The sequence below is a fragment of the Myotis lucifugus genome, unplaced genomic scaffold (genome assembly GCF_000147115.1).
Source record: "Myotis lucifugus unplaced genomic scaffold, Myoluc2.0 scaffold_221, whole genome shotgun sequence".
Taxonomy (NCBI): Eukaryota; Metazoa; Chordata; class Mammalia; order Chiroptera; family Vespertilionidae; genus Myotis; species Myotis lucifugus.
The window spans coordinates 1,336,901-1,361,240 of record NW_005871269.1 but is presented as its reverse complement, the minus strand read 5'-3'; the positions used below and the strand labels follow the sequence as shown (position 1 = coordinate 1,361,240).

At 42.4% G+C, this 24,340-nt stretch overlaps 2 protein-coding genes and 1 pseudogene across 2 annotated transcripts; all 3 read right to left on the bottom strand.

The window, feature by feature from the left end:
- Positions 1–83: 83 nt before the first annotated feature.
- LOC102438747 (interferon omega-1-like) lies at positions 84–858 on the bottom strand. Its single transcript, XM_006098112.3, has one exon. It carries the CDS (start codon positions 805–807, stop codon positions 292–294), a length of 516 nt encoding a protein of 171 aa, XP_006098174.1. The 5' UTR covers positions 808–858; the 3' UTR covers positions 84–291.
- A 6,823-nt stretch (positions 859–7,681) lies between these two features.
- On the bottom strand, positions 7,682–8,615 carry LOC102438439 (interferon omega-2-like). The gene has a single exon (XM_006098111.3). It carries the CDS (start codon positions 8,447–8,449, stop codon positions 7,862–7,864), a length of 588 nt encoding a protein of 195 aa, XP_006098173.1. The 5' UTR covers positions 8,450–8,615; the 3' UTR covers positions 7,682–7,861.
- Positions 8,616–15,489: 6,874 nt separating this feature from the next.
- Positions 15,490–17,502, bottom strand: LOC102438135 (annotated as a pseudogene).
- Between the last annotated feature and the right edge of the window lie 6,838 nt (positions 17,503–24,340).

Below are 24,340 nucleotides of genomic sequence, written 5' to 3'. Positions count from 1 at the left end.
CCCAATCCCCTCCACCACCACTGTCCCAAAAAATTAAACAGTAAAAAAAATTATGTTATAAAATAGTTTATTTATGAAAGATCATGTACCTCTCTCTAAACATCATTTTGTAAATTCCTGATGTACACTATATTTTTAAAATAACCGCTTGAGTTTGGTGTCAGGTATTTCTCAGCTGGTGCAGAAATGTGAGTGGAGATTGTTTTAGGGCTTAGCAAACACTGCAATTGAAGAGAGTGAGAGTCAGCATATAAATTCATTCTGAATTAGTTGCCTTTCCTTTGAGGATTGTTACATGATTCCAACGCGTATTGTAATTTCCACTCTCACGACCTCCCAGGCACAGGAGCTGTATTTCTTCTCCTTCAGGTAGCTATGGATTCTTTGGAAGTACTTCCGGACGAGAATTCCCACATTGGGACAAGCCCGGATTTCTCCTTCCCTCTGCTCCAGGTGCTCCAGGCTGTGGTGAAGGCTGGACAGTAGTTGAGACAGGAGGGTGTGGTCCCATGCAGCCAGGCTGCGCTGTGCTCTGAAGAGGTTGAAGATCTGCAGGAGCATCAGATGGTGGAAACAGGTGCGTTGTGTCTTCTTCATTTGGGTGATTGTATCTAAATTCCAAGGGAATTTGAAGTCGTTTCTGTCAGCCAGGCAAAAGTAAGGGGGGGTCTTTTGCAGTTGAGACAAAAGAGTTAAGACGCTCCCTTTGTCTCCTGTATGGACCCAATGTTTGTCCTCTTCTAGAGAACCAGCAGGGATGGAGCAGAGCATCACCCCTGCTAGCAGCCACAGAGAGATCTGGGCCATTGCGAGTTCCAGTGATTCAGGGGACGACCGCCAGGGGGAGGCGCGGGCACAATTAGCAGCCGCTTTCCTTCCTGGGATTCCTGGAAAGCGCGCTTCTCCCGGTGGCCGCCAGAGGGCGCGCAGCAGGTCTTAAGTGAAGCTGCTTTTGGGGAAAGTGCAGTCAGGCTGGTCTGAGAGAGGAAGCACTGGCCGGCCCCGCAGAGCGCCTGGTGCTGCTTTAATAGTGAAGGTGAAACCCTCCATTCTCGCGCAGCAGCCGCCACTGAAGAAGGAGCTCTGCCTGCGCCTCCCGAGGACATTGTTCTCAGGAAACCAGCACCGGCCTGGGCCTTCTCTGCGCTTCCCCAGGAGTGTGGGGCTTTCCTTTTGCAAGGAAGCTCCAGCGAGGACACTTCCACCGGGAATCCCTGTGCTGGGGGGTCAGAGGCTGGAAGGAGAGCGTGTTGGGGGGTTAGCACAGAATCGGGGCGCTTTGTGCGCTGGATGTCCACAGACTCAGAGCCGGACGCGGGAAGGACTGGCGCGACTGCTCCCCGCTGGGGACGCTGTGGGTGAGTGGGGGGCCCGGCCCGGGAGGGGCGGCTCTGCAGGAGCTTTGGGGCTTTTGTGCGATGTCTCAATGTGACAGCCTTAGGGAGCCATGGGGTAAAGTTAAAAAACACTGGAAAGTGCGAGCATTGACACGGCTCTTCCTGAAGCTACTCAAAATATTAAAGTACTTTAATATTAAATATAAATATGAAGCCTAATGTTTAAGAAAATTTTATATCCAAGCACCAGTTAAACTTTTAAAATAGTTTAGTATGAAATAAATATCGCTGTAAATTTTAAATATATTTTAAACGTGGAAACTATTAACACATTCTCTTAAACTTTAAAAATATTTAAATATTGATTTAAATATCCACATAATATTTAAAATATTTTAATCTTAAGACATCATTCTATTAGGATTATTAAAATACTTATATATCGAATATTAACTATTAACTGAAAATTTTCAATGTTTTAATTTTTACCATTCAGACTATAAAAACTCCATGTATGAAACTTCCAGTTTATTTCAACTGTATTTTATTTGTACCCAAACAAGGATTTGATATAATTTTATTGCCTTGGCTGGAATGGAAGCAAACACTGTTTAGTATTGTCAGGATGACTTGTGTTCAGCCTGGCCTGCCTGGCTCAGCACTGGAGCTTCTGCCTATGAAACCAGGAAGTCCTGGTTTCATTTCTGGTCTGGGCACAGGTCCTGGTTGCAAGCTAGCTCCCGGGTGGGGCTTGCAGGAGGCAGCAGATCAATGATTCTCTCTCATCATGGATGTTTCTATCTGTCTCTCCCTTTACCTTCTGTTCAGAAATCAATGAAAGTATTTTATTTAAGATATTATTTTTTATAAAAGGGATTACTTGTTTTTGTTGAGTTTCTTGTAACCACGTGACAATGGTGAATCATTTTTCTTTAATTTCACTTTACTGAAATGTCCTCACAGGTTTGCACCTTGAATGAATCGTTAAAAGGAAAACTTGGTGCTGTGTACAGGCTGCAGAGAACAGTTAGCAGGTCAGATCTTTTCCTTTTCTTTGGTTAGAATTTTGTAGACTGAATGGAACTTGCTAAAATTATATTTGCACCGTTTCCCCTCCCTTCTTAAGCCTCTGAGGACTTGCAAGTGGAAGGCCATTTCATGTCTCTAAAATGTTGACATTTTGTTCACCATGGATGTGCTGCATTAATTCATTTTTTCGTATTGCCTGGAAGTGTTATGTGTCTTGATGACTCAGATGTGAGTCCTTCTTAAACTCTGTGCCTGAGGGAAGTACTCTCCCTTCTGCTAACCCAGGAAAGAGCTTTTGAATGAGTGTTGTGATCTTCAAGGGCTGAAAACCTAGGTAAGTCCCAATTCTTACCAGCATCACCCTCTGCCTCTTGCTTGCCTGTTTGTTTATGTCTTCCTGAGCCTCAAATAGCACCCCCAGAGGTGGTCTGCCTCTGAGGGTGAAAGAGGGGACTATTGAGCTCATTATTCCCACTCACAGAACAGCAGTGTTTTGTCAGGAGCCTTTCCTCAGAGCTGGTCCTCTGCAGAGTGGGCTCTGAGATTCCTCTGGTTCCTGCGCCAGACACTGATCTCGGTGTAACCTGTGCTGTCCAATTTCCCCAGCACCGTTTATTGAAGAGTCTGTCTTACTCTATTGTATGCTCTTGCCCCCTTAACAAATATTAACTTTGCATAATCGCATGGGTTTACTTCTGGGGTCTCTGTTCTGTTCCAATGATCTATATGCCTGTTCTTGTGCCAGTACCAGGCTGTTAAGATTACAGTGGCTTCGCCGTATCACTTGATATCTGGTGTTGTTATTCTTCCAAGTTTGTTCTTCTTCCTCAATATTGCTGCGGCTATTTGAGGTTTTATTTTGTTAATTATCCATTTTTGGAGTATTTCTTCTAGATCTGTGAAATATGCTGTTGGTATTTTAGTAGGGATTGCATTGAATCTATAGATTTCTTTGGGTAGTAGGGACATTTTAATGATGTTAATTCTACGAATCCATAAACACTGTATGTTCTTCCACTTTTTTATACCTTCCTCTGTTTCTTTTGTTTAATAGTTTTCTAAGTGTAAGACTTTTATCTCCCTGGTTAAGTTTATTCCTAGGTTTCTTAAGTTTTTTGGCACTATGGTAAATTGGATTGTTTGTTTCGTTCTTCTTTCTGAGAATTGATTATTGGTATATAACGCCATAGAGCAAAGAAAACTTGTTCAATAAATGGTCTGAGATGATTGCAAAGCCACATGCAAAAGAATGGGACTGGGTTTCAGTTTGTCCCCATGAATAAAACTTAACTGAAAAGGGATTAAATACATAAATAGAAGATCTGAAAAAATAAAATCAATAGAAGAAAGCGTAGGTACTAAATGTATAGGCCTTGGCTGTAGAGAACATTTTATGAACTTGACTCCAAAGGCAAGTGAAGTGAAGACAAAAATAAATGAATGGGACTATATCAAACTAACAAGCTTCTGAAAAACAAAAGAATCTGACAACCAAACAAAGAGGCAACATAGGAACTGGAGATAATATTTGCAAACAATAGCTCCAACAAAGCTTTAATATGCAAACTATATAAAGAACTCATAAAACTCAACACTAAACAAACTACCCAACTAGAACATGGGCAGAGAACCTGACCTGAATAGACGTCTCTCCCAAGAAGACATAAAAACATCCAACAGATACATGAAAAGATGTTCAATGTCACTAGCAATTTGGGAAACGCAAATCAAAACTACAAGACACCAGGTCACATCAGTTAGAATGGCTATTACCAATAAGACAAGTAATAACAAGTGTTGGAGAAGTTGTGAGTAAGGGGAACCCTCATTCATTGGGAATATTGGTGCAGCCACTATGGAAAACAGTCCGGCGATTTCCCCACAAAATGAAGACTAGAGCTACCTGCCATATGAGCCAGCAATCCCTCTCTTGTGTATATACCTGAAAACACTCAAAAACATGATTCACAAAGAGATATGCACCCCTCTGTTCATTGCAGCATTATTCACTGTGGCCAACGCATGGAGACCACCAAGGTGTCCTTCAATAGAGAATTGGTGAAAGAAGACGTGGAACATAGACACCATGGAATACTAATAAGAAAAGATGAAATACTGAAATTTGGGACAACCTGGCTGGATCCTGAGAATATTATGCTACATGAAATAAGTGACGCAGAAAAAGCTGAGCACCATGTGATCTCATATGTGGGATGTCAAACTAAACTCATGGACACAAACAGTAGTGTGGTGGTTGCGAGAGGGGAGTGTGCGGGAGGGTGGGGAGTGAAGGGGGACTTATAGTGACAGAAGAGGATTTGACTTTGGCGGGTGTGCGTACAGTACAATATACATATCTTGTAACAAATCCACACCTGATCCTATATGACCCTATGAATCAGTGTCTCCCCAAGACATTTTTTAAACAAAAGAAAGAGAAAAATAAATAAATAAACCCTTAAATCACTCTCGGGGTATTGCAGAGAATGTTCCCACGTGGCTTTATGTCAGGTAGAAATGACAAAACCCAATTTATACGGAGTATCTGGGGTTATAGAGATACAGGGTTAGAACTCCATTAGGCGCTACAGTATTTTATCTTAGATCCTTGTGATGATTAATTTTATGTTTCAATTGGATTGGATTATGAGCTGCCCAGCTATTTGGTCGAACTTTCTGAATGTGTCTGTGAGGGTGTTTTGGTCTGACATAGACAATTAAGTAGATGGACTGAGAAAAGCTATTGTTGTCCCTAATATGAATCCACCTCACCTACCATTTGAAGGCCTTGAATAGAACATAATGACTGACCTTGTAATAAGAAAACAATAATTTAGCTAAATTCAATGTAACAAAACTTATAGCAAAAGGGAGGATGAAGGGCACAGTAGGAGTAGAGAGAGAGCACAAGCTGTTTCCCTGGCTGGGGGATGAAGGAGAGTAACTTCTGTCCCACAGCCAACCTTCAGCTTTGCAAAATGAGCCACATGATTATTGTTTCATTTTTTCCCAGATGTAATCAGTTGGGAACAAGGAATGGCAATCATACCAATCAACTCACAAAAGACTCACTTTAAGAACACCCAATTCCTAATACTACCTAGAAAAATAATGGATGTTACTCATTTTCAATGTGCATTTCATATGATTAGTGAATCCATTCAGCACCTTGTGTCATCTACTAGGAAATATCATTACTGCTCAAGATGACATAGAGGTGGGCGATGTCTCTCAGTGGTCAGTGTTGACCCACCCGTGGAAAGGTCAAGAGTTTGCTTCCAGCTGAAGGGCATGTACCTAGGTTGCAAGTTCAGTCCCGACCTAGTCAGCTGCAAGCAGAACCCAATCAATATATGTCTCTCTCACATTGATATTGTTCTCTGTCTCCCTTCCTTTGTCTCTGAAAACCACCTTAAATAATAAATATAAGAATGACATTACTGAGCACCTCCTAAGGTCTAGGCACTATTCTAAGCATATTAATTCATAGTTCATTCCTTTGAACACTTCTTTGAAAACATGCATGTATAAAACAGGTGTTTCTCAAGCACCTTCATGTGCCAGTCTGTTCTTCTAACTTTAGTACATGAGTTAACAAATTGGCAGATGTGGTTCCTTTCATTATTCCCTTTTTATGAAGAAGAAGACAAAGCTACAGGGAGATTAGCTTTCCCAAGTTCATAGCAATCCTTGAGAATCAAGGACAGTGATGGCGAACCTATGACATGCGCGTCAGAGGTGACACGTGAACTCATTTTTTTGTTGATTTTTCTTTGTTAAATGGCATTCAAATATATAAAATAAATATCAAAAATATAAGTCTTTGTTTTACTATGGTTGCAAATATCAAAAACTTTCTATCTGTGACAGGGCACCAGAGTTAAGTTAGGGTTTTTCAAAATGCTGACACGCCGAGCTCAAAAGGTTCGCCATCCCTGATCTAGGAGTTCTGACTCCGTAGTCTAAGCTCTTAACATTCTAGGAGTTTCCCTCTTCCCAGGAACAAAGAGGCTGCTGAGCATCGGAGCATCCTTTCTCCAGGACAGTCCGTGTGATGGTTAATTTTATGTGTCAACTTGGCTCGGTCAACCACCGGCCACCCTGAATTTCACCTTAAAATGTACCTGGAGGTAGAGAAGCATAAATGCAGCAGCCCAGATGCTCACAGTTTAACCCAGCAGAACTCCAAAATGGCCGAATAACCTCTTTGTAACTTAAAGGTAACACAGTTGACTTCCATTAAATCTGCAAACCAAGTAGCAGGGATCATACCATTGGAAAGGTGACAGGCAATCAAAGGAAAAAGTCCAGAATTGCCAGGTTTTTCTCCTTCTGCTAAACTGGTCCATGAAGTAGAGTAATATCGGACAGAAAGATTAAGGATAAAGATATGTTAACATAGTACCCACAATTTATTTAAAAGCAAACTGAAGCATTGGCTAGATCATCTGAGGCACAGATTCAAGAAATCCTCCCACATTGATCTCCCTGCCTGCTCTCTGAGACAGTCACACAACACGCACACGCAGTTATGTGATTTTGGCTAATTCCTTTCACTTCAGCATCGATGTCATCACTGTAACATTGGCATTTGCTCAGGGCCCAGAAGCACACATCAGCGCCCTCCTAGAGACAGAAGTGTTTACAACAGTTTTGAAGAATGTAGAGCAGCCACTCAATATTTGCTCCCTCCCTTTGGCTTTTCTTCTGTTTAGAAACCTTGAAGCGGAAACCACAACAGAACTAGAGGCAGTGAGGGCGAGGAGGGAAGGGAATGAATACATCCAGTACAGCAGGACTGGGGAGACTGGTAGGAAGAGGACCAGATGCCAGTATCAGCCAACCAATACCGTATATCTTTTCTTCTTCCCTCTACAGGACTCCTCCCAGATAGTTCCACCCTCTCCTTGCTGACGGACTAGAAATCGGTTACAATTCTGACATTATCCCTGAACATCTTCCAAGTTTGCCAGGACTCTTCTCAATCCCATGGGTTGCCAGCTTTGGACAGGCACTTTCTGAGAAGTGGAGGAACTGTTCTAAAGGACTTAATAAAAGGGTACTATTTTGAGATAGATCAAAAAAATAAGGATTTAGGTTTTCTGATTTAAAAAACTCAAGAAGTTTTCTTTGATAAGAATTGAATAAAACAAAATGCAAATTGCATAACAAAAGTTACAAGTTTTGTAAATTTTAATACAAGATAAGAGCAAATATTGGTTATATAAATACAGAAATATAAGATGAAAGAATAAATAAATAAATAAATAAATAAACAAACAAATAACAATAAATAACCGTTCAGGCAGTAACCTATCAGGGACCGTTGACCCAGGAACTGAATTTTCTAACATTTTCTCACTTAATACTCTGACAACAGATTTCCTGAGTAAAATTCAATAAATTCTGTGACTAGAGCAGATGTGAGAGCCTTTGGACATGACCCAGGACAGATGTGCAACCGTGATGTGGCACATTCATCCCTGAGAGTCCTTTCAGGGGGATCCCACGTCTCCATCCTTATTTCTTAGTCTTTCTTGCAAGGCTGTTATTGAGGGGAAGGATCTCATGATTTCCCCTCTGACAACCTCCCAGGCGCAGTCACTGTATTTCTTCTCCTTCAGGTAGAGACGGATGCCCTGGAAGTACCTCTTCAAGGCCGGGGGAGGGCCCTGCATGGCCAGGGCAGATCCTTCCTCTCCCATCTCCTCCACCAAACACGCCTCCAGGGCTTCCAGCTGCCGATGGAGTCCTGAGCGCAGTAGGCCCACCAGGGTCGTGTTCCAGGTGACAGAGGAGTTCTCTGTGGGCAAGAGGTTGAAGACCTGCTGGAGCATCTCGTGGAGGACAGCGATGGCCTGGGCCTTCTGGACCTGGCTGCCATCCACCGTTGCCCGCGGGAATCTGAAGTCCTTTCTGTCCTTCACACAGAAGACAGGGGAGATCGTGCTCATTTGGTTCAGAAGCTCTAAGTTCTCCCTGCTGAGCAGGACGTGGTCCTGAGGCAGGTCACAGCCCAGAGCTCCCCCGGGGCCAGCGCTGAACACCACCAGGGCGGTGAGTAGAGAGAGCAGGAGGGCCATGGGCGAACGAGGGTGCTGCTGGCCTGGCTGAGCTGGGCGTCTGGTGAACAACCTTGGGCCAAAAGTTGTGCAATGACCTTCTTTCTAAGCATGGCCCTTAAATAGGGAACACAACGAATTTCATTTTCTAAGCATTTCTTTCCACTTTCCCTTCCTTTTTTGTTTTCTTTTAGGTGGTCTAAGGAGATGTCATCAATCTGCAATACCAATTTCCTTTTTAAATTCCCACAAACTTTAGATGTTTCAGTCCAGGTGGATACTTAGTCAAATGAAAAGGTCTTTGTCCTAAAGTCAGAGTTTAGGTAGGTGTGTAAATACTTACACACATGCACATACATATCTGTTTCTTGCATAAATATTGCTCTTCTCTGCTTTAGAAACAGAAATGCTCAGTGATTCTGGGCAACCTTGTGCCCTGCTTACTTTGCACAGGGAGCCAGGCTCCCTCATCCCTGTGGGCTTGTGTAATTTGTCAGGTACTTACCAGACTCAGGTGGTAAATAATCTCGTTAGAACCAAGGACTGAGTGTAATTTACTGTTGTGTTCACTGCAGAGGCTGAGGGTATTAGTGACTGTGTTTCGGGGATGTTTCTCTTCTAGATCCCATTCCTGCAGGGCCCTGTGGTTATGCTTCATGGGGGCCACTAGGTCAGGACTCTAGACATTGCCATTTCTTTCCAGCATTTGTAACTGGTTGTTAGTGCTCCTCAGGCTGTGCCAATACCCCCGGCAGGAATCCAGGTTCTTTGCTGGTGGCTGTAGGTGTGGAGATTCTCATAAGAAGATAGTAATATGTTCCCAGCACCACCCCATTCACGAGGCTGATATCAGCTCTAGTCACCCTTTGCCTCTGGAATGACACTGTCCTCAACCCAGCCTCTCTTAGACTCCCCCCATGGAGGACAGGCTCACCCCATCCTGAGGTCCTTAGAATTCTCCCCAGGTGGAGGGGCTTGTGTCTTTGTGGCAAACTAATCATCAGGATTCTCCAGTTCCCCCCACCCCGGGAAGGTTTGTGTGAAGGACCCTTGTTCTCTGTGGTGACCGGCTCCTCTCCTGAGCCAGGACCCAGGTGTCAGTGGTGTCCCAAGCCCTCAGCACTGACAGCAAACATTTATTTTGTCTAAGTCGATGGGGAATTAGGTATCCATTTGCAATCATTGATCTTCAGGAGGACAATAATTTTTATTTGGCAAGTGCAGCTTTTATTATTAATTCTCTGTTAAATTATTTCACACATTATGCTCAGGATTTCTCAGCTGGGCACGGGAGATTCAATGACGTCTCTCAATAGAAACTTGTAGAACAGAAGCTGGTGAACTGCAGCTGTTCATTCAGTCTGTGCGTTTCTCTTGGGCTTCTCTGTTCACCCCTCTCTGTCTCATGCTCAGGGTGCAGGGCAGTGAGGCTCAGGCTACGAAGTCAGGGAGGAACAGCCTTCTTTCCTTAATTATTCATGATGCTTCATTGTAAATGTAAATAACAACATCGTCATTACATGATGTTTTCCTGGGCACAGTCTGTGTTGCTCCTCTGCCATGATTTTCTACTTCATCCTGAGGTTCATATAAAGGGAAGTAAGAAAGTCAAAGGGACTTCACCATTTTTCTCTGTAATTATCACGACTTGAGACTTTTTATTTCTCATTTCATCTTTCCCAGAAAGCAAAATGGACAGTTGTTTGTGGGCAAAATTAAAACTAATAGAATTCTGCATGTCAACAAAGTGAAAGAAGGGGAGTGGCTTCTGCTGACAAGAGGACCAAGTGTCAGTTGGCAGAATTGACTGCAGCCACACAGGGCCCTGGTGCTGTGGCAGAGGGAGGGGGAAGCCAGCCCTGAGCTCCTCCAAAGCAGGGGTGGGCTGCCTCTGCCAGAGGCTCAAACAGGAGGACCTTCTGGGTCAGGGACCAGCCACGTCCTTTCCTGCTATTTCAGTGATGGCGAACCTTTTGAACTCGGCGTGTCAGCATTTTGAAAAACCCTAACTTAACTCTGGTGCCGTGTCACATATAGAAATTTTTTTCATATTTGCATCCATAGTAAAACAAAGACTTGTATTTTTTTTATTCATTTCGGGTGTCACCTCTGACACACGTGTCATAGGTTTGCCATCACTGTGCTATTTAATCCACATTCGATCAGCTCTGAGGACAGAAGGGAAGACTCACAGCCACCACCTCTCAAAAGCCTGAGACCTCGACCCCCACTGCTGGACCGGGAACCCTCCCTGGCTGCATCGTGGACATTAACCCTTGTCTGGGTGCTGGATCTAGTTAATAAATCCACTCAATTTCCGAGAAGATGGCCTTGAGAAATCTGGATTTGAGAGAAATGGAATTGGATGATCCTAAAAGAATGTGCTCTTAATTTAAATAATAATTATATTGATATTTTACAGTAAATGATAAAATTTTATTGCATGCTAACTGTGGTCTAACCATTGTTCAATAATAATTATATTGATATTTTACAGTAAATGATAAAATTTTATTGCATGCTAACTGTGGTCTAACCATTGTTCTAAGATCTTTGAAATGGCTCATTTAAACTTCTCAATGTCCCGCTTTGCATTAAACCTTTTCATATCACTATAATGCAGTATCAATGTGGAGCAATGAATTATTTGGAAGGTACCACGAATCCAAGGTCAAAACCTTAAGGAGCTGGAGATAACGGCTTGTGTGGAAAGGCCCGTTAACAGATGACCAGGATAGTAGTGGACATGGGACTTATGAACCACAGTGGCCGTGGCATGAGAGCACTGCGCAGGGAGGGTCGGGTGGTAACAGATTCCAAGTTCCACTTCAGATGCCAATGGATTGCCATATTGTTCTGTATGACATCACCAGTGTGGTCTGTGTCCATAGAACTGATTGACTTTAAGTTCTAAGGAAAAGTAGAGAACATTCCTTTTAAATCATTTTGAAGAGTAGAATTTTCTGACAATTGAAACAAGTTTTTTTGCTGGCAGTGGATTAACCCTGGTCCTTCCAATTCCCAGAAGCCTGCCCTCCTCTTGGAGGCTGCCTTTGTCACAGTTGGCCACCAGGGGGCTGTCTTCCCCATGAGGAGTATCATTTTCCCTTGGACACCATGGATCTTGCTTTCTGTTTCTGTTTAGCTACAGGTACACTTACATCATATTCAATGGACACCGATGAAAGCCTCTTGCAGATGTTTCTGCAAAACCTTGAAATGTTAGTCTACTGTCGCTTTCAACTTGTGACGTTCTGCTCTTTAGGGAAACCTTGCAGCTGCAACCACAGGGACCAGGAAGCAGTTGTGTGATTGGGTGGAGAGGTCACGAGAGCGGATGACAAGGGTGCTGTGGGGATTTCTACCTGGAGAGGAAGGACACTAGTGTGTTGTGGGCATGTGTTCTGGAATGCTGGGAGGGAGGGAAGGAAGGCGGGTGCCAGGGGCCAGAATCATTAAGCCTCATGTTCTTCTCTCTCTCCTTTATCCAGGCATTTATTCCCCTTTCTTAGTTATTACTACAGGCCACTGAGGCCAGTAAGCCAGGACCATTGGAACAGGGAAACTGAGAGAGACAGCTGAACAAACTGGCAGAGGAATTTACCACAGATTCAGAAGGTCACCTCCCTAGATAACATATAGGCCTGGGTTATAGTTCAGCTCCAGACCCAGAAAAGCAGCAAAACACCAGGACCAGCTACAATGACTAATGACCCCCTGCCCTGACACTGACCAGTCAGTGGATACCACAGCCCTGAAGGCGCAGCACCTAGAAAACTGATGAATATTCTGCTGAAACCCTCCCCTGAGTGCTCCCCTAAGATTCCTGTTTCCAAGAGAAAGATAAAAACCCTCAAGATAAAGGACCTCACACTTGCTCTTCCTCTGGGGAGCAGCTCCTGCTGTTCCCTTTCTCTGCGTCTTCCCCCACAGACATGCAACTCCTAAACTTTAAGGGACCCCACAAAGCTTGCAACCAGGACAGCAATGGGCAGCGGCACCTCATCCCAGGCAACCCTCAAGGCCACCTTTTCTCTGACTTCTTAGTGAGCCAAAGCAGCCCAGCCAGGCTCATTTCCCCAGCCCTTCCTTGTTTCACTCCTCCCAGCTTTAAAATTCACCGGGACTCCTGTTGTAAAATTTTTCCTGCAAAAGGTCAAGAAGCCTCACACTGTTGGCTGGCCCTAGGCAGACCTGCTCAGGGCCAGATCCCCTTTCTGATAACAGTTGATTTCTGGGAAAACTGACCTTTAGAAAGAAAGTGGCTTGCTCAACATCACACAAATGTTCAAGTAGAATGGAATTTCAACAAAAAATTCTTTTTTAAAAAATAATCTTTATTGTTGAGAGTATTACGGTTGACTCCCTTTCAATCCCCATTAACCCCACCCCAGGCCTTCACCATGCTATTATCTGTGTTCATAGATAATGCATATCTATATATATAAAAGGCTAGGTGACCACCTGACTGTCCTACCATCTGGTAGGTATGACACGCACTGACCACCAAGGGGCAGATGCTCAACACAGGATCTGCTGAGCTGTGGTGACTTGGCAGCGGCAGTTCTCAGGTGACACACCTGGAACCAGAGAGGAGGGAGCCCAATGCCTCACGCGGGGCCGAGACGATTCCACCTTCGGGTTATGTTGTTGCTGGGGCACTCTCAGCCCTAAATCTGGTTTACTGCACACTTGCAGTCGCGTTTCACACCCTGTATGACAGCAACTTTGCAGAGTGCCCCCTTGCACTCTGGGACCCCTCGGGGGATGTCTGACTGCTGGTTTTGGCCTGATCCCCACAGGCCAGGCTGAGGGACCCCACCTGCTGGAGGGATCCCGCTCACTGCAGAGGACCTTTAAGCTGCAGCACTGCCCCAGGTGTGGCCAGCAGCCTAGGGACTGCAGGAGGTTGGCTCCAGGGGGTGTCCAGCCCGTCTTGCCCAGTCCCGCCCCGCCCTGCCAGCCACCTTCTAACACTTCCTAATTTCCTTTCCATGTGCCCAGATCCATGCACTGGGCCACTAGTATGTATATAAGATCTTTGGTTAATCTCTTCCCAGCTCTGGAACCCTGGGCTGGGGGTCTGGTGTAGTGCTGGGACCCCTTGCTTCTCAAAGGAGGCCTCCGCAGCCAAGATATCCCTCCCGATTGAAAACATGCCACATGTGGGTGTTTGACCTGCCTGTTCGTGCTTTCACTCCTCCTACCAGTCTCCGTGTACTTCTTTACTTCTCTAGTTGTAGGACTTTCCATTCAGCCAGATTTCAGGGGGTTCTGAATGATGGTTCTGCATTTTAGTTGTGATTTTGATGTGGTTGTGGGAGGTGGCAAGTACTGGTGTTTACGTATGCTGCCATCTGGGTTCTCTCCAAAAAATTCTTTATGGTGAGTTATGGGTTATACTTTTTTGTGAGTTTTCTGAAAAAAAATTTTTGTTAAATCTGTTTATACTTCTGAATTATACACAACTTTCTCTTGCGCTGTGGATTTCCATTGTGTATTTTATATTTTTAGCTGATTTTGACCATATTTACCATAAGTATTGAGAAAGAGATTGCATTGTCCAGTTTTCCACTTTCTTTTTTAAAATTTTTTTTTTTTTAATTTCAGGGAGATGGAGAGAGAAAGAAATATCAATGAGAGAAACATGCCCTCTACTGGGGATCCAGCACAACACCCGGGCATGTGCCTCAACCAGGAATCCAACTTGCAATCTCTTGGTGCACAGGATGATCCCAACCAACTGAGCCACACAGGCCAGAGCCCACTTTCGGTCTTAATGTCCATAATATTTTGGGTAACTTGAGATTCTCATGCACTTGTGATATTCATGACATTCAGAAAAATTACCAACACATCATATGAAGAAATCCTTATCATGTCTAGCTCTACTAGAAGGAGGAATGTGTTACAAAGCTGTTGTAGTTAAAGAACTTAATTAATAAAGCCCATCATTCCTAGAATCATATTATCAGTAGTCATTAGATATTTCAATGAAGGATAGAATTAGTTACCTATTCGTGCCTAACAAATGAACAAAAACTGAGCAGCTCACATATACAAAGCAGTATTACTAAGACATGAGAAATTACCATTAAGGAAGTCACAACTTCATGATGTAGTGGGTAGTTTCAATCCACACTTTCCATAAATGCACTGATGTTCTTCAGAGCACATTTTTTTTTCTTAAATACACTCTTGTCACTTTTCTCTCTTGTTGTTTTTCTAATGAATGGCCCTCTACCTCTGTTTCCTTTGTAGCTCTTCTCTCCCTTCCCATTAAAGACTGAAGGGCCTCACAATCAAGTTTAAGGCTCTTTCTCACTCTACACTGTCTCCCCACATGACCACTTATGTTCCTGGCTTACAATTGCCACACAGGGACCTCTACCCATGGCATTTCTTATAAATGGCAAATACATATCCTACTGACAATGGACATTTGCACTTAGATGTCTACCAGTCAATTGTAGAGCATATCTACTGGTCTATATTGTATTTCCTGGCATTCTTCACTCTAGCGGCTGGTGAGAGAATTCATTTGTTTTTATAGCATTTATATACCTGATACTAATTTTGATTATTGTGTTAAATTTCTTTCTCCACAAAAATCAAAGATATAAGAGAGCATGAACTGTACTGTATTTGTCATGTTCACCTGTATATCATGAGGGCAATGCAGAACCTGGCTTAGAGAAAGTCCATACTTATAATTTTAATGTAATATGATGGGCAAATGAATTGTGCCATCCACTCTTTAATCAAGTTGCACAATCTGGTTTGGTGTTTCTTTTTAGAATAAGAAGTTTACTTTGGCAAACATTTAATATATGCAAAAATACATAAATTGACTAAATATAAAGAACATATTTTATTATAATAACACAATATAAAGATGCCTGTACCTGATATTATATAAACAAAAACAATTTAAATCTTATAAATAAATAAAAATAATTGAATATTGATTGATTGATTGATTGATTGACTGATTTCAGGGAGGGAGAGCTGGAAACATCAATGATGAGAGAGAATCATTGATTGGCTGCCTCCTGCATGTGCTCCACTGGGCATGAGCCCACAACCCAGGCACGTTCCCTGACTAGGAATTGAAGTATAACATCCTGGTTCATAGGTCAGTGCTCAACCACTGAGCCACTATAGCTGGGCAAAATAATTGAATATTTAAATAAATACATCCACATGGGCCTCTAAGCCACTAATGCCTGTAAAGTTGAACATGATATGGCTTAATATTCCTGAAAACATTTAACAAATTGATTTCATTCATGTCATGATTACAGCAGAAACAAAAGGGAATTCGACATGAGAGAACAGGAGGAAGTGTAATATTGTCAGTTAGTGAGAATCATTTCTGTGTTGAACCAGGTGTCATTCCTTACTCCTTAATCTTTCCTCCAAGTTTGCTGATAAAGACCAGGATCTCATGGTTTCTGCTCTTGATAGTCTCCCAAGCACAAGTATGTGTTTCTTCTCTTGCTGATAGACAATAATGCTCTGGAAGTATTTCCCCACAGCCAGGATGGAGTCCTCATGCATCAGTAGAGTCTCTTCCATCTCCACCTCCTGCATCAGACAAGCTTCCAAGTGATGATAAAGTCCAGCACAGAATTGTTCTCGGAGGGTCTTATCTCAAGCAGCAAACGAGCTGTCTTTCCTGAAGAGATGGACTGTCTGCAGGATCAGCTCATGGACGACAGAGCTGGCTTAAGCCTTCTGGAACTGGTGCCGCCAAAGGCTTCCTGGGGGAACCCAAAGTCGTTTCTCTACTTCAGGCAGGAGAAGGGGAAGATTCTCTTCATTCGTACCAGAAGAATCAAGGCCTCCCTTTTAGCCAGGCTGTGGGTCTGAGCCTGTCATAGCCCAGAGAGCAGATGGAGTTGCAGGTGAGTATCACCAGGGCCATCAGGAAGGAAAAGGGTAGGGCCATTGGGGACCTGGCAAGTGCTGCTGGCCTGGCTGAGCCGGGTGACACTCTGACCTTTGGTCTCTAGGTGAGCAGGGCAGAGGCTCTCTGTGAACCCAGAGTCTAGAAGGGGTGATTTGTGGGCTCTTGATTTTTCCTGACAGCCAACAGCCACCTTGGGGGAGGGGATTGTGACATTTACTCAATGCTAGGGGCACGCATCTCACACAACCTGGGTACACTTCACATGTCCAAAAAATTGTATGTATATAAGTCTTGTGCTATTCTTTGTGACCAAAACAAAACTTTCAGCTTTTAACATATATGTTGAATCCCTGAGAATGTCCACCCATGTCTTTAAGCCGGAGTACTGAGGATTATGGAGATACAGGTATTTGATAATTCACTCCTCTTGAGCACACATCTCAGATACAGTATGTTTATTTTTATTTATAATATATACTGCAGTTATAAAATACTATGCATATCATAAAGTATATGCTTGTAATAGAAATTTAAAATGGATAAGTAAATCTATGCTGAAACATTTTTAAAGTGTATTTTTATTATTAAAAGGACATGGTTTATCCTCAAAAAATACATACATGCTTCTAGGAAGATGTGACCATCTGCAGCAATATGTGTTGCAAGGGAAGTATTACAGGAATACTATGCTATCTCACAGAATCTGAGTCAGAGTTAAGCAATAAGGCCTGATAAGAGGTAAGAATCACCTAACCTCCAGCGACCTCAGAACATTCCATTAATGTTACTTGACTCCTGAGTCTAAGGTTCTGGCTTTCTTGAGTCAAATTCTTAAGACTAGTTTCCTGATTGGCTCACACTGGTTTACCAGCTATAGGCAACAGCAACATAGCTTCCAGGTCCCAATGTCATGGGTAGAGGGCACTTCTTATGGAAAGCTGTGAAAATAGATAATATGGCCTATGGAAGTCCACCCATTGGCTTCCCAATATCTACATCAGTGATTTTCAACCCATGTACTGCAAGAATTTTTAGATCACTAAATACCTATTTCATCAAATGCACTGAATTTTTTCCCCCTTATCAGTGGTTCTCAACCTTCTGGCCCTTTAAAAAAGTTCCTCATGTTGTGACCCAACCATAAAATTATTTTCGTTGCTACTTCACAACTGTAATGTTGCTACTGTTATGAATCGTAATGTAAATATCTGATATGCAGGATGGTCTTAGGCGACCCCTGTGAAAGGGTCGTTCAACAGCCAAAGGGGTCGCGACCCACAGGTTGAGAACCGCTGCCTTAGATAGTCTAAAAAAAAAAAAGGCAGAAGCCAACAATGGCCAGCTAGTATGAGTGAATCAAAATTATACCTATTTTTTTGGTCAGATTGGCAAAATATATATATTTTTTGGTGTGCTGCAGAATTAAAATCACTGATTACATCATTCCCGTTCACACAGTTACAAAGGTGCCCAGTTCAATGATCCCATCCACTCAACAGATAAAGCGCTTCTAATAAATATCCCAGGGCCGAGGTCCTTAGGTATACTTTGTCAAAATGCTGTTATTATGCCTTTTTGCAACTTATGGGCCAAGTTGAAAATTTGGGTATGCCCAAATCCATACAAAAGAATAAAAAGGAAGAGGGAGAGAAACAAACAAACAAAACCCCCCAAAACACTCATTTTTTAAAAAAAGGAATAGTACTCTTGGATCCTTGCTTCCAAGATAACCAAGAAAAGGAGAAATAGTAGTCACGCCAAATACGCCGAGGCCTATTTGCTGCACCAATTGCACCTGATGTGTGCACGACAAGGTCATTAAGAAGTTCATCATTCAGCCGTAACCGGTTTGGCTCAGTGGATAGAGCATCGGCCTGCGGACTGAAAGGTTCCAGGTTCGATTCCGGTCAAGGGCATGTACCTTAGTTGCGGACACATCCTCAGTAGGGGGTGTGCAGGAGGCAGCTGATCGATGTTTCTCTCTCATCGATGTTTCTAACTCTCTATCCCTCTCCCTCCCTCTCTGTAAAAAATCAATAAAATATATTTTTTTTAAAAAAGTTCATCATTCAAGCCCTGGCTCGTGAGCTCATGGTTAGAGCATTGACCAAGCATCGAAGGATCTCTGTTTCAATTCCTGGTCAAGAGCACATACCTGGGTTGCAAGGTTTGATCCCGGAGTCAGGGTGGGTATGGGAGGCAACTAGTTGATGTCTCTCTCTCGCATTGATGTTTCTCCCTCTCTCTTCCACTCTAAAAATCAATGGAAAAAAATTTTCTCACAAAAAATAAATTTGTCATTCCTAACAGTTGTTAGGAAATTTCCATAGCCAGTGTCTTTGATGCCTATGTGCTTCCCATCACCTTCCCTTTTATGCTGTTCAGCTCCTCAGTTGGCTATATTTATGCAGGCTAATTACTTGAGGATCTTGTTAGACTTCCTAAAAAACCTGAGGTTCCTTACCTCTGTAACAAGACTTAGATGGTGCTATTTTGGTATAAATTTGGAGATGGAAAGATGTCTGCAGAGAAATACTACAAATTATTCTGTGGAACCATCCTGTCCAACCCTTAAGACACCACCTTGGGAAACTCAAAAGAAGATTCTACTTTTATTCTTCAAGGCAGTGCCTGCATCAAGAATGGAGCTAAATAGATTTAGTTTACAAACACACATCTAGTCATATTTCCATGATTCAATTGTTTCCTCTAATCCTATGAATGAAATTCAACACTTTGGCATTTATATTAGACATTAAAAAAATTTTTCTTTAATTGATTTCAGAGGACGGGAGAGGGAGAGATAGAAACATCAATGATGAAAGAGAATCATTGTTCAGCTGCCTCCTGCACGCTGCAGACTGGAGATGGAGCCCAAAACCCAGGCATGTACCCTTACTGGGAATTGAACCGTGACCTTCTGGTTCATAGATCGACACTCAATCACTGAACTAAACTGGTCGGGCTATATTAGACATGTTGATGCACCATTCAAATCTCCCTTTCTCTAACTGCAGATGGAACTCCTGGCTGACGTCACTCCTGTGTAAACCCTCTGAAAATTGTTCTTGGCTAAAGTGAGACATTTAGCCCCAAGTTACCTCCCCGTAGGGGTCAGTCTGAGTCAATCACTACAGGGGGAATCCCTGGTTTTGTCATTCCACCAATGGACTGAAGCATGTCTTGTCCAATCAGAACAGCACAATTGTATCCTCTTTTGCATCTATACCAATCAATAAGAACTGCTCTGTGATGACCAACCAGAATGCATGACACTGACTAACCAGAACTGGATGATTCAGACCAATTAGAACTGTATGAATTTGGGGACCTCATTTGCATTAAATTGGACTAGTTGGGAAGTTGGGTGGGAACTTTATAACAGGCAGTCTCCCACTTTGCCTCTGTGGAGTACATTTTCAGTTTCCACAGAAGGCTGTGTTTGTCCTCTTTGCAAATTGTTTCACCTGAATGAGGTCTCTCCTTTTCTAAATCTCTCCTTTCCCTGCGTTTCTTTGGGAATTTTCGATTACAATAGTCTAAACCAGGGGTGGGCAAACTTTTTGACTCGAGGGCCACAATGGGTTCTTAAACTGGACCGGAGGGCCGGAACAAAAGCATGGATGGAGTGTTTGTATGAACTAATATAAATTCAAATTAAACATCATTACATAAAAGGGTACGGTCTTTTTTTTTTTAGTTTTATTCATTTCAAACGGGCCGTAGTTTGCCCACGGCTGGTCTAAACTGTAAGGGTCCAGACCGCCTGTCACTACTTGAACCAAATTAAGCAGAGACAAGAATGAGTCATATTATATGATTGTTTATTCCAATAATGCTGGCAGAACGGAGAGAGCAGCAGTCATCTTGTAAATTCACCTGCCCTACTAGCAGGCTGATTATATAGGGGTGAGGAAGAAAACTGCAGGCAAGGGGGGAGGAGGAGCAGAATGCCTGCAGGGTCTGTGGTCCGTGTGTCTCCTTCCGGGATCTTGAAGTCCCATAACAAGGTATTAGTAGTTCATTTTCAATGCTGTTAAAACCCAGCTCGGCCAGTTCCTGGGACCTGAGAATGGTCAGCATTCCTGAGGCAAAAACTGCCTGAGGGTATCAGGGTCTAGGCACAGCAACTAAATCCTGTCCTTGTCTGTTATCAAAATGTACTTTTTTTTTTGAGCAATGGCTTCATCCGGGCCCCAAGGCGTCTCTTACTTTTTACAGCTCTGTTTTAATCTTGCAGCACATCCTCCAGTTTCCCAGGGTCTGTAGGAAAGCCTCTTACCTATAGTTAGGAAGGTGAATAATCATTAAAGAACTGTGGTCCTATTCTTATTGCATCCCCTTCCCCCTATCACTTCCCTTGCCTCATTCACCTCCCTGTCTGTTGTATAATCATTAAGTCCTCAGGACAATGAGGTTCTGCTCAACAACCAACAGTCTTAGGAACAAGGCTCTGTGTCTGCTGACTACTGAGACAGAGTGAAACATAATATCTTGACCTCAGTTGTGTTTTAGCTCCAGACCCAGGAGAGCAGAACAGTCCCACAGAACAAATCCTTACGAAACTGAACAGAGCAACTGCATGGCCGACATCAGGACCAGATGCAATGGTTAGATACCCCTACCCTAATACCAACCACTCAGTAGAGACCACAGCCCAAACTCCATTAGTCACCATGATTAATGATTTTTTTCCTATGTCATCCATCCCCTGGAAGCCATCGGGGAGCCAGGTCTTTGAGCAGGAAGCTACCTGTGACTCCGGGCATGGACCCATCTCCTTCACACATTAAGCCCCATGTCAGTCACCGGTGACTGACACTATACTTTCTGTCCGGAAGACAAAATAGGCTGGGTGCTAATGTGTTAATAAATCCTTTCTTTCTTGGCTGCACACTCCTATTCGTGTCTTATTGGGCTTTGATGCATGCAGGCAAACGAACCCCTTCAGTCTGGTAACAGAAATCCAAAGTCTGAACAGTGAAGGCAGAGTCCTGCCAAGCCTTTGCCAGTCATTCTAGGAAGTGGGCGTTTGGGTCTGTACTTTATATATTTTTATTTGTTTGTTTCTCTCTCTCTCTCTCTCACCAACTGAGGCCTACATTTTCTATAGTTCTGAGAGAGGCTGGCACATTTTCTTCATTTTTTTTTAAAATTTGAAGGTAGTCATGGAACCTGTGATTTAGATATTCAAGTATTACATATAGCTTGAATGAAATGAATGAACCGCATCTCCATCCTTCAATTGAAGTTGCAAAATCAGTCTTGGCATTGATTTATTAAAAATAAACATGCAAAAAGCTTTTGAAAGTAAAACTTCAAATAATAAAGAAAATTTAAAAATATAAAGGGGAACACTTTTAATGTAAATTTACGTGATATGTAAGAAAAGGTAAACATGATATGCAAGAAAATATTGAAATACAATAAATATAGTAAAATAGATCGTTAAGTAGATCTGTATATTAAAAGGCCATCTACGCTGGGTTGGTGCCCCTTATGTACTGGATGCATTAACTCATAGTGGCTTAATACTACTGAAACTGGCAGTTAACAATAAACATGCTTAGGTATTATATCATAGAGTCTAGAGATATAGGTGTAGGCTTTAACTAAATGTTTCAATTGCTTTGGTTGTCACATAGCTTAGAGTCAAAGATTAAGAAAAGGTTGGTCATGTTCTGAAGGCGCGCCTACTAAGCAAGTTCTAGGAGAAATGTGTAAAAGTACACTTTGCTTGACATAATAGAAAATACAACTAGTTAAGCACAAAACAATGTAAGTTAATGGTGATGGTCACAAGATGTATAGCTTCTGCTTTTTGCTTTAAAGATATCTGACACACAATTATGAAATATTTATGCAGAATCTTGGTTCATCAACACAGCACCCCTTATTCTCACAATAAAGTTGCTGATGTCCTGTTTCTTTGTCAAACAGGAGGAGATAGCTCAGGGTCACAAGGAGAATTTATGAGTTTGTTTTACATAAGGAATAAAAGTTGCCACCAGCTGCGGATGCCCAGAAGTCTGGTTGCACAAAATGTTATCTGTTATTGAAGAGAGTCTTTCCCTTCGGTTCTCTGAAACTCTCCCCCCCCCCCGCCCCGTTGCCCCCCACCTCCCTAGCCACATAAAAGCTCCCTACTTTTGTTTGTGAGGAAGAAAGATTTGAAAGATCTTGCTCTCCTGTCCTCTATCTTTAGCCAAATTGAAGCCTTTCTCTATCTCGAACCGCCAGTGTCGCAGAGTTTGGCTTACTAGTGTATTGGGCACGCAAAACAATTTTGGGAGGTGGTTCAGTAGCACTACTGATAAGGATTGTGACAAATTTAATTTATTTCATGGTGAAGGCAGAAAAAAATAGTCTTTTGAAATGATAAATTGCACTGGTCCGTAATAATTGTTTTTTTGTGTGTTTTTTAAAATATATATTTCTTTATTGATTTCAGAGAGGGAGAGAGAGATAGAAACATCAATGATAAGAGAGAATCATTGTTTTGGCTGCCTCCTGCACGCCCCCTACTGGGGATCGAGCCCACAACCCGGGCATGTGCCCTTGGCCAGAATCGAACCTGGGACCCTTCAGTCCACAGGCCAACACTCTATCCACTGAGCCAAAACAGCTAGGGCAATAATTGTTTTATTAAGAGCACAGAACTGATTCCATGGCTGTCAATCATTCTCGGAAGCTTGATAAAAAAGAGAAAGGTACCATGATTTCTTCCTCTCACAAATTCCCAGGTACAGCAGCTCTCTGCTTGCATTTCCATAGAGAGACTGAGTCCTTGGAAGTACATCTTCAGGTCCAGTATGGAGTTATCATGGCTTAGGAGAGTCCTTCCATCCCCAGCTCTGACACCAAGCAGGTCTCCAGGACGTCCAAATGCTGACCAAGTCCAGTGAAGATTTTCTCCAGGCTAATTTCATTCCAACCAACCTCTTATGTTGAACATGTTGAAAACTCGCTGAAGGATTTGGTGGAGGACAGCAGTGGTCCAAGCCGCTGGACCTTGCTGCCATCTCCCCAGAAACAACAGGAAGCAATTGGGACCAGCTAAATGTCCATGGGTAGGGGACTCCCTAAATAATTTAGGACACACTCACTCAGTGGGAAACAATACAACTGTTTAAAATAAAATAGAGAAGTTCTCTATCTATTAATATGGGAAGATTTCCAAGTGAAAAGAGATAGGTGCAGAACAGTGAGTATGGGATGCTATCCTTTATTAAAAAATAGGGAGAGTGTAGAAAGAATATGGCTATATTCTGATTAGTTTGCATATGCATAAGTAACCTAGAAGAATTTAAGACAGTAATACAAATTGTGGATAATGTTGGAGGAATATGTCAAAGTATACGGTACAATTATTCATATGCCAAACTTAAATTTACTAGTAATTAAAGAAGAAATTCAAGTTAATAAAATATCTGTAAAGGAGATATTAATAGAGGGAAATGCATACTCTAGCATTGCTGGTGATGTTTTGGAAAGAAATATTCATCCTGGATTCAGTATTCTACCTTTAGAATATACCCCCAAACAGGGCAAAGTGTCCACATTCTATGCTTATTACAGATTGTATAAAACAATGGAGGATAAGAAGGTATGTATTCAGAAATAAATAATGGGCAAAGGAAACTATTGTATGTCTAATTACTGGACAATTGTGTAGTCATTTAACATTTGTGAGTGGAAAAGAGAAGCATGAAAAAAATTACTGATGATGGAATTCCACTGGGAGGCAAAAAATAAAAAGGTTTTATTATTTACATAGAGCATGGTCACAATTGGGTATTTAAGAGACAAATGAAATGTATTTTAAATGATTAAAATTTTGAAAATATGAACCACAGTTATAATTGAGATGTCCATGAAATGGCGTGGAATATAAATTATAAAGCCTTTTATAGAGGAAAAATTCTAAGCATCTTCCCCGCTAGGTCTGCCTCCTTTCCTTTCAGTTTACAGCCAGTGGTTCTCAACCTTCCTAATGCCGC